The sequence below is a fragment of the Pelodiscus sinensis genome, chromosome 8 (assembly GCF_049634645.1).
Source record: "Pelodiscus sinensis isolate JC-2024 chromosome 8, ASM4963464v1, whole genome shotgun sequence".
Classification (NCBI taxonomy): Eukaryota; Metazoa; Chordata; order Testudines; family Trionychidae; genus Pelodiscus; species Pelodiscus sinensis.
Genome location: NC_134718.1, coordinates 43,219,603 through 43,237,200, shown reverse-complemented (window position 1 = coordinate 43,237,200; position 17,598 = coordinate 43,219,603). Strand labels below are relative to the sequence as shown.

The following is a 17,598-nucleotide window of genomic DNA, read 5'->3' as shown; positions in this document are numbered from 1 at the left end:
GTGCAATATAGTAACTGCTCATTCCCTTTCTCCAAAATGCCTTTCCACAAAATCCAGAAAAATGTCATTTTAAAATCCCATGCATGTAATGTAGTTCAGTGAATCTTGTGGAAGCTGTTTAAAAGCCTTGTAGAACTTTTTTCTGTGGAAATCTAATACCACTCTAGTTAGGTATTTATATTGTTATGAAAACAGATCTTTACAAAAGTCAATATATTTTGGGTTAAACAAAATCTTAAAGCTTTTAACATGTTTGTGGAATAGCTCATCAAACAGATCTCTGATTCTGTTTTGTTCCCATAAATTAGAACGTTACAGTAAAAGTAATTATCAAGGCTTCAGCAATAAATCTATTGGACACTTGTGTTTTTCAAAATGAAATATAAAAGCTGACCTTTTTTAGGTGAAGTTGATCCTAAAGAGAGGATAGCACGACAAAGGAAACTGTTACAAAAGAAACTTGGCCTTGATATGGGAGCTGCAATTGGAATGAACACTGAAGACCTGTTCAATGATGAGGATTTGGACTATACTCCTACTTCAGCTTCACTTGTGAACAAACAACCTGTAGGTAAAACCTTGGGCTGTTTAAGAATAATACAGTGGGTTTGCTTCATTTGTGCTTCTGCCATTGTAAATCATTACAAGTCAAGTTTAGTATTTAAAATGTAATTTTGCGCTGTCTTCCAAACACTGGTTCACATAAATTGAACACACTTAGTACAGTGCCACACTACAGCTCTGGGTTTCAAGTAACGTGAGTGGTATAGGGAATTGTGAACAAGGGAGAAGGAGGAGTTTTCTGTCTTTGTTTCTGCTTGGGGGCTGGAAGTGAACTTTATGTTCAGACAAGATTGACATTGAATGGATTCTTATTGTTTCAGATTCTTCAGGCTGCTGAGTTGATTGATTCAGAATTTCGAGCTGGTATGAGTAGTAGACAAAAAAATAAAGCTAAAAGAATGGCTAAACTATTTGCAAAGCAAAGATCCAGGGATGCAGTAGAGACTAATGAGAAGAGGTATTGCCAATACTGCTTTCTTGGTTGGTGGTTTTCTTGTTGTGCAGTAAGTCATCAGGCCAGCGTAGGGTTGCCAGGTGTCCGGTATTGACCCGGACAGTCTGGTATCTTTGCCTCCTCTCCGGTTTAAAAAAAAAATTCAGAAAATACTGGACATCTAAAATCTGGTATTTTCTGAATTTTTTTCCCTTCCAGGAGGCAAAAATACCGGACACCTGGCAACCCTACGACACCCCCGGCCGGCCTCCTCCCACCCCCGGTCCTCCAGCCGGGCCTCCCCGGATGCCCCCTCGTCCCCCTGCTTACCTCGTTCCACAGGGGCTTGTCTTGTGGCTGGAACAGAATAACAAAATGGCCATTGGCGCAAAAGAAAGCCGCCTCTTAAAGGGGCCATGCTGATTTTTTTTTTTTTTTTAAATTGGGGGGGGGGGGGGACTACTTTCAGGGTCCTTTTTTGTCTCAACAGAATTTTTTCCCGTGGGTGGGTGGGGTTTTTTTTGGGGGGGGGGGGGGGCGGTTTGTTTGTTTTTTGGTTAAACCATCTGGCAACCCTAGGCTAGCCCAGCCCAGCCATTCCCATTCGGGCTTGGTTCTGAGAACTTTTCAATGAAGCTTGGTTTCACCTGTCAGTAATTCCAATAAATATATAAACTAATGATGCACCATTCTTTATTGCTGCATAATAGAGAGAAACAAAATATTATCTGTTGTCAGACAAGTATAAATGTGGTGTTGCCCTCAAAAGTTAGAGCACTAGGCCTCACTCCCTGACTGTCTTATGAGTGCCTTATTTCTAAGTATATCTGCTGTCTAATTGTCTGCTCTGAGTAAAGTCTGGGACATTCTTAAAATGTCACCAAAAGTGTACTTTTTGTAATGCAGAAAGTTTCACTGAGAATTCAATGATAGGATAAACAGTATCCTTAATCACAAATTCATTTGTTATATACGCACTTGAGGTACTTTTCTAACCATCCTAGAATTGTGATGAATCTATCTAGTGAAGCAGAACTCAGTCTTTCAAGTGATCTGATAGTAGCCCTAACAGTAAAATATGTATGCATCTTAAAAAGTGGGGTTTATCCACAGAAGCTTATGCTCAGTAAATCTGTTAGTCTTTAAGGTGCCATGGGGACTCCTCATTGTTTTTGCAAATACAGGCAGTCCCCGGGTTACGTACAAGATAGGGACTGTAGGTTTGTTCTTAAGTTGAATCTGTATGTAAGTCGGAACTGGCGTCCAGATTCGGCCGCTGCTGAAACTGACCGCCAGTTCTGACTTGCATACAGATTCAACTTAAGAACCCCAAGCGTCCCCAAGTCAGCTGCTGCTGAAACTGATCAGCGCTGATTCCAGGAAGCCTGGGGCAGAGCAACTCTTCCTCGGGCTTCCTGTAGTCAGCGCTGGTCAGTTTCAGCAGTGGCTGACTTGGGGACGCCTCGGGCAGAGCAGCTGGGGTGCTGCTGGGTTGCTCCAGTAGCACTGCTCCTCGGCGCTACTGGACCAACCCAGCAGCACCCCAGCTGCTCTGCCCCAGGCGTCCTGATTCAGCCGCTGCTGAAACTGACCAGCAGCGGCTGAATCAGGACGCCTGGGGCAGAGCAGCTCGGGTGCTGCCCGGTTGGTCCAGTAGTGCCCAGAGTGGCGCTGCGGGACCAACCGGCAGCGCCCCAGCTGCTCTGCCCCAAGGTCCAGCAACAAAAGCCTGGTCTGCTGGGGGGGGCACACTAGCTGCGCCCCCCGCCCCCCAGCAGACCAGGGACAAGGGGAGCAAAGCCGCAGTGGCAGCGGGGTGCCGCGCCTCTGAGGCTTTGCTCTGGCAAAGCCTCAGAGGTACGGGACCACGCCGCCACTGCGGCTTCGCTCCCAGTGCCCCTGGTCTGCTGGAGACGGTCTCGGATGGCTGCCTGTGAGCTCCGGGGCGAGAGAGCCCCGTTCGTAAGTGCGGATCCGACATAAGTCGGGGACTGCCTGTACAGCCTAATACTGCTACTCCTGAGTAAAATGTTGTTATTTTCTTTTTTTACTTAAACACTATGAATACAGGACTCTAGTTAACCCTTTAGCTGGAGATTTGTTTTTCTATAATGTAATACATTCATAGTTGTTGTTGTTAAGGATCTGATGGTAATGAGACTCAAAATCATGAGTTTATGGAGATCAATAGAGGCTACATTTTTCTTTAATATTTTCTTCTCTGATTTATACCAATTAATTGTCCTCTACTGTTATGGAAAAAACAAAATTAATTTGTTTTAGATGTTTGAAAATTCCTCTCATTGCATATCCTTGTTCATGTAGATGAGAGAGGTTGGGAAGTGGAGTGGTATTGAGTGTTCTTGTCTCACCCTTTACTAACTAGATCACTGAGTCATAATGTTCATGGTAATTGTTGCATACAAGAAATAAATTCCAACATATTTAGCTGCTAAATGTAACTTGGCTAACGTCTTACCTTGGTTAATTAAAAAGAAAGTCTTCAATTTTCTACTGAAGTAATTAAAGAATGAACATAAATGAGAATTTGACAAACGTTTTCAAGACACTCTCACAGGAGTGATTACTCCTCCTCCTACAATGCATAATGCGTCTATTCACAAACATGACATATTTTAATTTCCTTTTTAGTAATGATAGCACTGATGGGGAACCAGAAGAAAAGCGTAGAAAAGTAACAAATGTTGTCATCAACCAGCCTGCCACTGACTCAAAAGCTTTGGTAGACAATTCATCAGAAGAGGTACAATGTGTCTCCTTTTATTAAGGGATTGATAACTTGATGAGGGCTACTGTTACACTTATTTTTAAACTAGCAGGTGAGGCCCATCGTTGACCGGGCACAGTACTTTTGTGTAGATTAAATTTATTTAATTTCTTGAACTTTCCAATATGTAATAGAATTTTTTATTAATGTGTTTGCAAAAGGGAAGTCAAAGAGGTTTTTTTCAAATTTGAAGTTGAAATCTTACAAACATTCACTTTATAGAATAATTACCAAACATAATAAATTTGACTCACTCGTAAAGCTTCCATTACTCTTTCCATAACTAATTTGAATTATTTTGTGATTTGTAACAGTACATTTTTTTGCACTAAAATGAGTTGAATAGGTGACTCGATTTTAATTTTTGTTAGCAAATATTTATGAACTCTAATCATAGAATAAAATCATAGAGCTGGAAGAGACCTCAGGAAGTCATCAAGTCCAGCCCCCTGCCCAAGACAGGACCAGTCCCAACTAAATCAACCCAGCCAGTGCTTTGTCAAGCCAAGACTTAAAAACCTCTAGGGGTGGAGATTCCACCACCTCCCTAGGTAACCCATTCAAGTACTTGACCCCACCCTCCTAGTGAAATAGTTTTTCCTAATTTCCAACCTAGACCTCCCCCACTGTAACTTGAGACCATTGCTCCTTGTTCTGCCATCTGTCATTACTGTGAACAGCCTTTCTCCTGTCTCTTCCGAACCTCCCTTCAGGAAGTTGAAGGCTGCTATCAAATCCCCCCTCACTCTTTTCTTCTGCAGATTAAACAAACCCAAATCCCTCAGTCTCTCCTCATAGCTCATGTGCTCCAGCCCCCTAATCATTTTGGTCGCCCTCCTTTGGACCTTCTGCAATCCTTTCTATAAGTCATTACTTTTTTCTGATTGGAAAAACAAAAATAATTATTTAAACCTTTCACCCAGCATATTCTGGTGTAAAAAAGTAGTTCATTCAGTTTATTTAAGTGGCAGGATTGTTTATGCAAAACTTGGTATTTGTAGGTAATCACGAAGTATGACTTTATTTTGCACAAACAATCCACAAATAAACTCTTCAAAATATATAATAGATTGCTTTGTGCTCCCGAATTCTTCAGTTCATTTTTGCATTAATTCACCAAAAACAAAAGGAGGGGATTTCATTTTAGAACTAACCTACAGCTCCAAATGAAGAGTTTTTTCTGCTTATAAGATTTAGAGAGACTACTGTTAACTAACTAGTGGTAACTTGTGACCTCTGACCTTCATCTGAGAAGCATTTAGCTTCTTATTGAATAGGCAAAGTAACGTTGCTAGTGGCTATAGTCTTAAATTTAGGTGCCTTTATGGTGTTAAATTATAAAGATAGGCCAGAGCAGGTTAAAGATAATAAAAGGTCACTGACTCAAATAATTCTGTGCTGAAAATGCTGGTAAGATACAGACTTATGGAAACTTTTTAATTGGGCCTAATGTAGACTAAAACTTCTCATTTATAACTGAAGAATTAAACAGTATCACACAGACTTCTTGAAGAAATTCATAATTATGGAAAGATTGAAGCTTGGAAAATTGTAGAGTAGCTGCATTTGGGTATGAGAAATAATATATATGGGAATATGCACTTTTTTCAAGTAGGCTTCATCTGGATAAGATTTTAAGTATCTTCTCCATCAAAGGAGACTATCAAAGATAAGGTGTTTGACATATGGTCAAGTTTCTAAACACAAACTATACTAATAGTTTTGTTTGCAAGGACTATGAAGACATTGTCATAATCTTCTTATTTTTACTTCTGATGCATGAATGTTGAGTGGCTGATTTTTATAGGGTCTTCTAAACTGGTTATTTTTATCTGATTTTGGGTTAGTGATTTACAGAAAGTTCAACCCAAAACCTCTTCACCCATACAAAGTCATAGTATCTTCAAAATTGGCTTCTGGTTTGTATCTTTGATATTTTTGGGAGTCTCACACAATGTTTCCTCTGTGGTGTGCAAACATCCAATACCTTTTTTAAATTGTTGGCTTAAGCACTAGCTAAAGATGACCCAGTTGAAACCTGACAGGACTGTTGCTATGTCTGTTACAAACGAGTGTGATTCCCAGCCACTAATGTTCATGCTCACACTAGCTATCATTAAGCTAAATCATTGGTCTCCAACCTTTTTATATCCAAGATCTTTCTGAATTTAACAGCAACACAAGATCCACCCTTCACTGAAGCCCTGCCTCACTTCAACCCCCGCATCCACTCACTTTCACTGAGCTGAGGCAGGGGGTTGAGGTGCAGGAGGAGGTATATCGTGCTGACTCTGAGAGGAGGTTCAAAGCTGGGGCAGATGCCTGGGGTACAGGAGGGAGTTCAGGGTGGCAGGAAGAGGTATGGGATGCTGGCTCTGAGGGAAGAGATCAAGGCAGGAGTAGGACTGTGAAGGGGTACCCGGTAGGTCAGGAGCGGGGGCTACAGGTGGGAGTTGGCTGACACCTCCAGCTCCTACAGGTGGGAGTTGGCTGATCCAAGGTGGCAGCTGGATCCCTGGGAGCAGGGCTGGCAGGCAGGAGCTGGTACACACTGGCAGCCAGCTTAAAAGCTGGCTTCCAGTGCATGCTAACTCCCGGGGAGCTAGCTGCCTCACTGCACGGTGGGCTCTGCAGCATAACGTTTATACTGCACAGCCTGCTGCATGTAACCACTGCAATTTTTAACATCCCTAATCCTGGCTTGCTGTGCAACAAACTTGCTATATAGACAAGCCATAGCAGGAGAAGACACTTGCAAGTCAAAGTAGCCAACTATTCTTATTTAGTTAATACATTACCACTAGTTTATCTTGTGTTTTTCTGTTCTGGCATGGGACTCAATTTCTCTAATAAAATTTATTAATTTCAAATAGTCTCCTAATCGTTGATTAAGTATCTTTTGTGTTTTTAGGCAAATGAATGGCCTTTAGAAAGCTTTTGTGAAGAAGTATGCAATGATCTTTTTAACCCATCCTGGGAGGTAAGAATTCTGCATGTTAAATAGTTGTCTTATATCAAATTTGTACAAATAAGTAATTGATGTAATTAGATATTGGGGTATGTATTTATATGTATTGCTTATGTCATGATTCTACATCATGGACTTCAATTGTAGAGAACTGCAATTGTGCTGAATTGCATTACTTACTCCACAAGGACTCAACACAGGTGCCTAGCAGTCTGATAGTGGATCCTGGAGTCCCATTGAAGTGAATAGAACTTGGCATAGGTGTAAATGTCTATTTAGCTTTCTTTGGCCTAAATATCTTTTTTTAGGTGGGGTTTTTTCCTTTAAATAACATCTGATTTTACTCATAATAATTAAAAGTAGATTCCACGGTAGCATTCTAGAGAGGCATTTGGAAGTATCCCAATTCATGAGAACAAGGTTTCAATTCTTTATTGTCCTCTAAACCAGTGTTTCTTAAACTTTTTAAGACCGGGGAACACCAAACAATTTTATTTAGGAGGAACACCAATGATTTTTTTGTTGAACGAAAAAAAAGGCCGCCTGCCCCTTTAATGGTGGCCATTTTGAACTCTTTTTCTCTGCCGCACAGCTCTGACTACCTCGTGGCACACCAGTGTGCCACGGAACACAGTTTAAGAAACCCTGCTCTAAACTGTTCAGTGACTGTTTCTAACATACAATTTAAAAAGCAAATTCTCATTGTGACCTGACTTGCAGATCAGTCCATACTATAAATGTGAAAGTGTAAATTTGTACACAGTTAACCAATGAATCTGGGATCATCTGTTAACCTGCACGGTTACATGCAACCCCTATGACCTCTTCCCCTCACTGCCGCCTCTGTATTTTCAGTGGTTACATTTATTCAGGTTGTGACGTAGTGGGGGTACTTGCTGGGCTGTGGGGACCCCTGCTGTCTGGAGCAAGACCCAGCAGGGAAAACCTCGCTAGGCAGAGGTAATGCCAAACTTGTTGAACCAGTGGCCAGACACCCCCCCCATGGAGAGGAACAAAGGAAGGTGGAATGCTGCCCTGACTGGGGGGCAGGGCTGCAAGGGAATTTAGTTAGTTCCTCGCTGGAAGGCAGGGTATAAGGAGCTGGGGAGGGGGCTGGGACTCCCCTATCTCAAGGGGGGGCACTGAGGCCTCTTAGCCCCAGTTCCTGTAACCAGATTACATCTGTGCTGCGCTGTGCTGGAGGAGCAATAAACCACCCTGAATTCCACTGGCTGGTGCAGTCTGTTTGTGCCATTTCGGGGTGCAGGAGACGGGGAACCCCCAACGCGCCATCACACAGGTCAACATGTATCTTAACATCCTTAGTCCATATAAGATTTTACTCTTCCTCACTGCTCCCAGATACAAGGTTTTAGTTTCCTGCTTTTGACTGCTCCAAAAGCAAGTGCTTTTTGAAAGTGTATGAATTGCGAGTCTGTGAATTTCCATTCATGTTGTCATGCTAACAGTCTGTAGTGGTTCACTGGAATCATAGTGTATCGATCCACACTGACAACAAATTTTCAGCAATATTTAAAAGCTTTTGTTTAGTAGTGGGTAAAAACACAAACCCAGCCAAACACGAACAACTTTCACACCATTCAATACATTTTGCATTTTTAGTTTCCACACCACCATGATGTTTAAGGTTTAATAGAATGATCTCAACCTAGTTCAGGGAGCATATTTTATGAAATCTCTCATTCTAATGAGCTCTCGAAGAGTGCATCACCCTTTTGGGGGGTCAAAATCACTATACAGGGCATTCCCAGTATTAGTCACCCCGGTATACATCCATTTGGCACTAAAGTTGTTGATGCTTGTAGGAAATGATGCATTATAAGTCCTCCCATTCCCTGCTCTAAAGTCAAGCAAAAAAACCCCAGTTTGTGCAAATGGAAGTCAGCCATGGGAAAATTCCCTTCTGTAAGTTGTTTCCCTATAAGTCTAATTTTTTTGGAATGTATCTTGGACTTATAGCAAGGACAGCCTGTATCTTGTTTTAGTGAAAAAGTATTGATTAAAGTGGTAAAATGCACTTACTGTTTTCTGCAAGTCAAACAGCCTTGTTCTATAGAGTAATTTAAAAAAAAACAAAACACCCCTCAGTGTTAACTGTCCCTCTGTTCAAGATGACCATTGAGGTACACTGCATTAGAGGAAACAAGCCTATGTCTACTTTAGTGAGCATCTCAAAACAGGTTGTTCCACTTGGTAAATTGCAGTGTCACCTCTATTCACACATCCTCAAGGCATATTAAAGTCCGGTGAACTGTCTAATCACACCCCTCTACGTAGAATACTGTAAAATATACAAAGTGATTGGGCAACAAAATGGCACAGGATCTTTTGAAAAAGGGAATAATTTGAAAATAAAACCCATCTAAACAGCCATTTTTCTTTCCAAAAGCCCCGTTTTGAGAGAAACCGTGGCTGCCATTATGCAAATGAAGCACAGGAAATTTAAATCCCGGCTTCAATTTCAAAGTGTCTAATTTACATCGCTTTTTCGAGAAAAGGGATGTAGTTTTTAGACAGCCTCAATCAAAGGGATCTAGTGCAGGGTGGGGAACCTAAAGGCCCAGGGGCCAGATGCAGCCCCCAGCTTACCTGGATTCAGCCCTCAAGGCTTGCGCTTCCCTCCCAGCCTATTTCTGTGCTCTCCCTCATTCTTAGAGCCCACATCCCAAGTTTGCTGCCGGGCAGCTTCCTCCCACACACACTGAATCCCATATTTTTGGCCCCACCCCAGAGCCTGGGTGGGCCACAAAATCTAGTCTGGGCCCCCCTACCCTTAGGTTCTGGTGTGCAAGGGGAATTTGAGGAGTGTCCTTCTCCAGTCAGAGGCCACATCAGTAAGGTGATGGTGATTTTGGGGTTTTTTGTGTGGCCATCAACTGATTTCTTCCCTCCCCCCCCCCCCTTTTGTGGATCAGTGGCCCTCAACCCAAAAAATGTTCCCCACTCCTGGTCTAGTGGATGAAAAGGCAATGATAATTAAGAGCTCGAAATCCTATACAATGGTACTTTAGAATAAACAGAATTATGTATAAGTAATGCACATTTGCATGCTTTTGAAATGAGAACTGCTATCTTAATCCTATTAAAAATAGCGCAGTCCCTTGATTTTTGTGTGGATACTCTAAAGCAGGAGTGGGGAACCTAAGGCCCAGGGGCCGGATGCAGCCCCTGGCTCAGGCTCCCACAGCATTGAGAAGTGCACACTGGTACACTGCCCTGCTATCCCTCTGCAGTGCCAGAGCACACATCTACTAGCCTGGCTACACTCCCCCCTCCCCCCCCCCCCCCCCCCGTGGTGTGGAGCCACATCAGGGAAGTGATTGGTTTTTTTTTTTTTAGTTGTGCAGCCCCCAACTGACTTTTCTGTGGGCCACCCCACTATAAAACTTTATCCAGCATATCTCTGAAAGAACAGTCTTAGAATTATCCGACACTCATAACACAGAAAAATAAAGCCTAGTAAAATGACATCCTTCTCCATAATAAGACATTATGGAAACACTGAGAACTTCTGGGGAGGGTCAGGGAAATTTCATTGAAGATTTTCATCACCTTTGTCCATAAACTTCCTAAGTATGTGCAAGTGTTATAAAATGTCACCAAATCTGTAGCATTCAGAACTTACTAGTAAGAAGAACCATTTGTATTTAATGTTTTAAAAACAGACTTGTTCTCTCTCTCTCTCTCTTCTCCCCCTCCCCCCCCACCCCCCCCTCGCTTATATCTTTTAGGTTCGGCATGGTGCAGGCACTGCGCTGAGGGAAATACTTAAAGCACATGGAAAAAGTGGCGGCAAAATGGGAGACAGTACTGTAGAAGAGGTAAAATTAGAAGATGTCTGGTGATAACCAGCTTATTGAAATGGAGTCTATACAATATTTAAATATGGTTTGTTCTGCAGGTTGCAAAAGTCGTCTCCCCAAATACTAAAATTGGGATACACACATGATCGAGGCAATTTAGGAGTGTTGGCCTGGCTGCATAGCTGAAAAAGTAAATGTGACTTAGGCCAGGTCTACACTGGCAGAGAAAATAGATGTAAGATGAGCGATCCCAGCTATGAGAATTGCGTAGGTGGAGTGTCTGTACCTTCCTGAATCCTAGGGTGGCCCCACAGCAGGAGAAATGCTCCTGTCAACTTCCCTTGCTCCTCACAAATGCAAAGAGTACCATGTTTGACAGGAGCACCATCAGTGTTCGAGTTAGTGGGTCTTTATGAGATCCACTAAATCAAACACTGAATGATCCATCACCACAGCATTAATCTCTGCGGCAGTGAAGACAACCCTTATTGCTCAATCCTAAATAGAGATGGAGGAAACCTTAACTAGAGCAGGGTGTAGAACGAAAGCAGCCAATATCTGCTATAGCATAAAATAATAGTTGATGGTTTATTTTAGACTCCTGTCTATAAATGTGTTGAAACCACTACTACAAGGTTCAATAACTGGTTTGTATAGTAGGGAACAGGCATGACTTAAAGTGTTTGCATGCATTTAGAATTCTCTCTCTAATTATAATAAAAACTAGCCAATTAGCCCGTCATAAGGTCTTCTCTCCTGAGTGCGCGTGCTCTCTCTCTCTCTCTTCCTACTGCCTCCCCTTCCCCCTCTCTCAGCTCTCCTCCCCCTCCTGCCTCTCACTCTCCCTTTTCTCTTCTCCTTCGTCTCTCCCCGCCCCCCCTTCTCCTTCCCCCCCTGCCATGGCGCTTGGATGAGTGCTGACTGCTCAGCCGGGCTGCTGTGAGGGAGGGGGGCGGGATGGTGATGTACACAGATGGGGCCGGGGCCGTGTACATCACTGCCCTTCCTTTTCCTCCCACCCCGGGGGAGCCCAAACAGCCCCTTGCGCTGCTGGCTCCCCAGGCGGCCTGGCTGAGGGGCACAGCACTCGGCTGAGGGGCGCAGCGGGAGGGGAAGGGGGGCGGTGACACACAGCCAGGGGGCAGGGCCATGTACATGTCACCACCCCACCCTCTTACCCTCCCTCCGTGGCGGCTGCCGCGGGGGAGGTGGACTGTGACAGTGATGTACGTGGCCAGGGGGCGGGGCAGTCTACGTCAACCCCCGCCCCTCCCCTCCCCCCGGGGCGGCCTGGCTGAGGGGCGCACCACTCAGCGCCACGGCGGGAGGAGGAAGAGGGGGCGGTGATGTACACGGCCCCACCCCCTGGCTGTGTACATCACTGCCCTGCCTGCCTTCCTGTCCCACTGGGCCCACCTGAGCAGTGCTCAGCTGGGCCCTGGTGGGGGAACAAGAGGCAGCAAGCGGCCCATGGCTGCATGCTTCCCTTCCCCGCTCCCTACTCTGCTTCCCACCCCTGTTCGGGGGGGGGGATTGTGGGGCTGGCTGGCAGGGACACTTCTTCCCTCCCCCCCCCCCCCCCCCCAGCACTGCTTCCCTCCCTCCTTCCTCCAGGCCCCCCCCATCCTCCCCTACAGCCCCCGATTCTCCCTCAGCTCTGCTTGCCAGCCCCGCCCCCTTCCCCTCCCTGCTTGGTGCCCTGCCCCCCTTGCCCGCCCTCCCTCCCCATCCGAGGAAGGGGAGAGGGAAGCGGGGGGGGAGGGTGTCCGGGGGGCCCTGTGGCCTGAATCGCCACGGAGCGAGGGGAAGGAGGCCGGGGCGCTGATGTATGTGGCCAGGGGGCATGGCCATGTATGTCAGCATTACAGACACTGGGCTACTATATATATGATATATAAAAAAACCTTTTCCTGTGGGACAACAGAGTGACATCAGCATGTCATTCTGTGTCCTGTTGCCACTCCCCTTTCAGTCACCTGGTGTCTGTCCTTCCTCCCTCCCTTGGACTCCTGGGGCATGGGGCAGTAGCCTCCCCAGGGTTCAGAAGAGGGTGGGGTGGGAGGAGTGAGCAGGGGGCATAGCCCTCTAGTGACTTATTTTATACCCATCTCCAATGTATATTAATTGTATTGGACCTAGTGACTAGATGTGCATAAAATATCAATTGTCCCAGCTCTTTTTTGTCACACATTGACCAAGGTGTACATTATAGGCAATGTAGGGAATTCTGAAGATTGTTAATATTTGCAGCATGCTTGTATTAAATTGGTTTTATTTTTTCAGTTTAAAAATAAGTGAATCTTGACTGATATTTCCAGTTGCTCTAAAAGCGAGGCAAACATCTCCATCAAAATAAGAGGTGAACTTCTTGAAAAAGTTCCTAAATGCTGCTTTGGCTCACCCCTACTCCTGAAAAGTCACTATTGATGTGGTCACTTGACCCTTCATATACAGTTCACTCAATAAAAGACTGTTTAAGTGTAATATGGGTAGAGCAAAGAGCTAGTCCCTTTCAACTCAGGGCTAAAGTCCGAGACTGTGCTCCATTCCCAGTTGTAGTTTCTGAACCACAGTAATTTAATGATCCTGTGGCTTGCCTTTGAGGCCCATGTGGAGACCCTTTCCTCAGCACATGGTGGCGCACATGCATCCTTGCGTAAGTTATTCCACTGGTCTTGCTGCACAACTCCTGTGTAAGGCTTAAGACGTGCTTGTGAACGTGTGTGTGTGTGTGTGTGTGTGTGTGTGTGTGTGTGTGTTCTCCGTGCAGTGAATTCATTTCACAGCAGGAGAGTTAAATGATTTTTTTTTTCAGTTAGTTTGTAATGCAGATACAAAGTTAGCCAAAATTTAACTGATGCAATGCAATATTTTCAGTATGAATTTAAGTAAAGCAGAGGAATCTTTCTATGAATTAATTTAGGAAATGGTATGTAACTTCCTTCCTTTCATTTTAAATAGATGTCTCAGCAACATCAGGAATGGCTCGAAGACTTAGTGATTAGACTCCTTTGTGTGTTTGCATTAGACAGATTTGGAGACTTCATTTCAGATGAGGTAAGTGTCAGTTCTTAAACTTGCTAATCTATTTCCATGTCAGACATAATGTAGAAATGTTTTGATTTATGTGCATCATTGACTATATTCTAGGTTGTAGCACCAGTACGTGAGACTTGTGCTCAGACTTTGGGAGTAGTATTGAAACATATGAATGAGACTGGAGTTCATAAAACTGTGGATATTCTCCTGAAATTGCTTACCCAAGATCAATGGGAAGTGAGACATGGTGGTCTGCTGGGAATCAAGTATGCTTTGGCAGTTCGTCAGGTAAATCACCTTTATCATCTTTTTTCCTATTCAAAGTTACTAACACTAAAAAATTTTGCTTTCAAAGAGAGACTTGTAAAAATTCAGAAACAGGAGTGAAGAGATTAGAACAGGGATCAGCAATCTTTCCCAAGTAGTGTGCCAAGATTTAGCTGTCCTGCCCCAGGCCGTGCCACTCTCTTGGCGGTGGCGGGGGAGTAAGGGCTCTCCATACCACGCACCCCGTGGACCACCTGGATCAATGCAAACCTTTCTGCAGACTACTACTTGTTAATGGAAACTCGCCATTACAGGCAGTCCCCGACTTACGTGGATCCGACTTACGTCGGATCCCTAGATACGAACGGGGTGAGGCAACTCCCGCACATGCGCAGCAGCGTCCCCGGGGCTCGCTCACCTGGGTCCTAGAATCCACCTCCTCCTCCTCTTCGGCCGGCTCCAACTGGCCTCTGCCTGCAGCAGCTGGCCACAGGGACAGGGATCCCGCAGAGCTGCCGGGCAGAGGAAAAGTGCCTCCCCACGCCCGCTGCCCCCCCCCCCCGCGGCCTCGCATCCTGCACGCCTCCTCCCTCCCCCCCGCCAGCAACAGGCTGCCCCCTCCCCTGAGCAACAGGCTGCCGAACAGCAGACAAAAGCAGCCCCTCCGCCCCTCCTCCCCCTATACATGCTGGGCTCCCTGGGCAAACAAAGACTCCACCAAAACAAACAAAGTGCTGGCCTCATTGTGTTAGCAAAAAAAGGACCCTCCTCCTAGAACCCTGGGTGGTGTGTGAAAATAAAGCTATTAGCTCAAAGCATGGTGCAGAGCTGTTTGGTTTTTGATGAGTTACTCCTTTAGTCCTGAGTTTGTCACAGGGACAGAAATAGATGTGAAATCTTCTGAACAGGGGAACAGACAGCAAAACAAACATTAGAGGGGAGTTAACCTTTCCCTATGCTATCCAAAACTAAAAAAAATGTTTGGCTAGAGTTTCCCCTACAATATGTACCAGTTCCAACTTACATACAAATTCAACTTAAGAACAAACCTACAGTCCCTATCTTGTACGTAACCCGGGGACTGCCTGTAATCACATAATTATGCCTGAGCCATTTTGCTAGTGCTGCAGCTGGGGAGATGGTTTAATTTTAATTATTAAACCGACTAAAGTATTTTAATTTTCACGTTAGTTGATAAAACTTCATGTTAAATAAAGTAAAATGTTATGTCCAACACAAAAGGTTTCAATGTTTTCTTTATGGCAAGGGAGGGGAATCCTTTTTTTTTTTTTTTTTTTTTTTTTTTTTTTTTTTTTTTGGTCAGGTTGCTGATCCACAGAAAACAGTTGAGGACTACATTAGTGAAGCAAAAAAACTCCTCCCCAAACCCCCCACCCTTCACTGAGAGACCTTACTCTTCTGGCACTCCAGCCCCTCTGAGATGAGAGGAATGGACAGGGCCAACTGAGGTTCATGTCTTCTGATAGGCCAGATTTACTTTTCTAGGGGTCCCAGAGTTAGTGGATTTTGTGGACCCCCTTAGGCTTTGGGGTACGAACAAAAATGAAGGGTTCAATGTTCAGGATCAGCCTTCCAGTAGATGCAGGATCTGGGTGGGAGGTGGAGGGCAAGACAGAGTGAAGAGAGCAGGGTCTGGAAGGGAGTTTGGCAGCAGGAAAGTGTGGGGTGGAGGTATGAGAGGGAGTTTGGGGGAGTGCAACCAAATAGCCAGCCTCCCTCCCCATCTAGCTAAAGAGTGGAGGTAAGGAAAAGTGTAGCTTCTGCAAAGTAAAATTGTATTCCCCCCTCACATCTTCCCTCTACTCCAGCCTTGCTCCTCTTAGCCCTATGATCCCCATTTCCCCAACCTGAATCACCACATGCTCCTCAACACAACCCCTGTCCTCCATCCTGCCCTTTGCAGCCTGATCCTCTGCCCCTCAGTGCAATTCCTGTCCCCTCCCATCCTGCTTCTGCATCCTCCTACATGTGCACACACATCCCATCCCTGTGCCCCAGCGCACTCACCAGCAGGGCAGCAGCACTGGGACTCTCAGCCGGGAGCAACACTGGAGCAAGGAGAGTTGGGCAGGGGGGAGAGCAGAGTTTCTTCCCTGTTCAACTCAGTCCTTTGCCTGCAGGCTGCAGCTCTGGGGAGCAGTATGGCATGCCACATGTGCCACTGCCCAACCCTGGCCCTGCAGAGCAGGCCCAGGGCCCAGGGCCCAGCCCCACCCCCTCCCAAAGTAGGAGGCAGCCCCAGGAATGTACTGTCTGTCCCCTTCTGCAACAGGAAGCTAGAGCTGGTATTCCAGCCTGCAGCTGCATGGATGAGGCTGGATCCCCACAGCATTGGCTCCCTGCTGGGTGGGGCAGAGGGGTGCAGGACTGAGCCCCCGCCTCGTGCCAGTAAAAAGAGGCATGCGTGCCAAGTGGTTGCTGACCCCTGGATTAGAAGTTGGTATAAAAGTTTGATGCCATCATTTGTTTTCATGAACACATGTTTAAAATGTCTGGCATATTAAATGAATCCACAGATATGCTATCCCATGGTGAACCTTTTTCCCCTGCGGTAAAACACTACGGCTTGGTACAACTCAAATGTGCTGGTTTGAGATTCTACTACTAGAATCTCTAAAGTGTAATGCATGTTCTGACTAAGGCATATTTTTAGGATAGCATGAGGAATGGCACGCTTTGCTATGACCAACACCAAATTTGCTTAAAATTTATAAGGTAGATTAGCTTTCCTTCCTGAATGGTAACTTTTTAACTATTTAGAATGGTCAAATACATAGGAAATAACCAAACTGTAGGAGTCTTCTTTTTGTTTAAGAGCTCAGAGTTCGTTTAAAGATACTCAGTTTATTAAATAAATGCTTCCTTATTCAATCTGTGAATTAAACTTGCTTTTTTGTTTTTAGGATATGATTGATAGTTTATTGCCTAAAGTCTTGCCTGCAATAATTGAAGGGCTCCAAGACCTAGATGACGATGTCCGAGCTGTTGCTGCAGCATCTTTAGTACCAGTAGTGGAAAGTCTTGTTCATCTTCAATCACAAAAGGTGAATGGCTTACTAAATTCACTGTTCATTCATTGTTACAAGAAAACCGTGTTTATAGTGTAATACGCACATTTTAAATTCCTTGTTTTCTTAGAAATAAGTCAGTCTGCTATATATATCTCTTCATGAGATAATTCTTCCTTTTGTGCTTATTCCTCTAGGTGCCCTTTATTCTTAATACATTGTGGGATGCTCTTCTGGAGCTTGATGATCTGACAGCTTCTACAAACAGCATCATGATCCTTCTTTCCTCCCTTCTAACTTATCCGCAGGTTCAAAAATGCAGGTACCTCTTTTCAGCTACTGCATTTGTCAAAGCATTTGTTTTAAAATAGAAATAATCCTAATTTTTAGCAAGTTACATTGCATACTGAGGACATAATAATGTTGGGAAGGTATCTTTCTACAATAGACACTGGTATAAATTTGAGGACAGATTATTTCAAGAAGATCAAAGGCTGATAAACAGTGCAGTTTGTTTTTTAGAACGCACTGGTAATCTAATTCCGAAATTTTAACCCACATTGAAAAATGAAAGGTTAAAAAGCAATAGCCACTGTTTATACATGACCCTTAAGTGTTTCTATTGTGCTGTTATCCCTCACTGAATTACCCAGTCCTGCAGACTGCATATACACTAATCCATAATG

At 44.6% G+C, this 17,598-nt stretch overlaps 1 protein-coding gene across 1 annotated transcript in view; it reads left to right on the top strand.

Moving 5' to 3' along the window:
• BTAF1 (B-TFIID TATA-box binding protein associated factor 1) overlaps nt 1–17,598 on the top strand; it is a 117,882-nt gene that overhangs the window by 20,867 nt on the left and 79,417 nt on the right. The window contains exons 5-13 of the mRNA XM_014581830.3: nt 404–567; nt 885–1,021; nt 3,650–3,761; nt 6,697–6,765; nt 10,506–10,595; nt 13,539–13,634; nt 13,728–13,904; nt 16,808–16,948; nt 17,110–17,234. Of these exons, the coding sequence (XP_014437316.1) occupies nt 404–567; nt 885–1,021; nt 3,650–3,761; nt 6,697–6,765; nt 10,506–10,595; nt 13,539–13,634; nt 13,728–13,904; nt 16,808–16,948; nt 17,110–17,234 (1,111 nt within the window). The remainder of the gene's footprint in view (nt 1–403; nt 568–884; nt 1,022–3,649; nt 3,762–6,696; nt 6,766–10,505; nt 10,596–13,538; nt 13,635–13,727; nt 13,905–16,807; nt 16,949–17,109; nt 17,235–17,598) is intronic.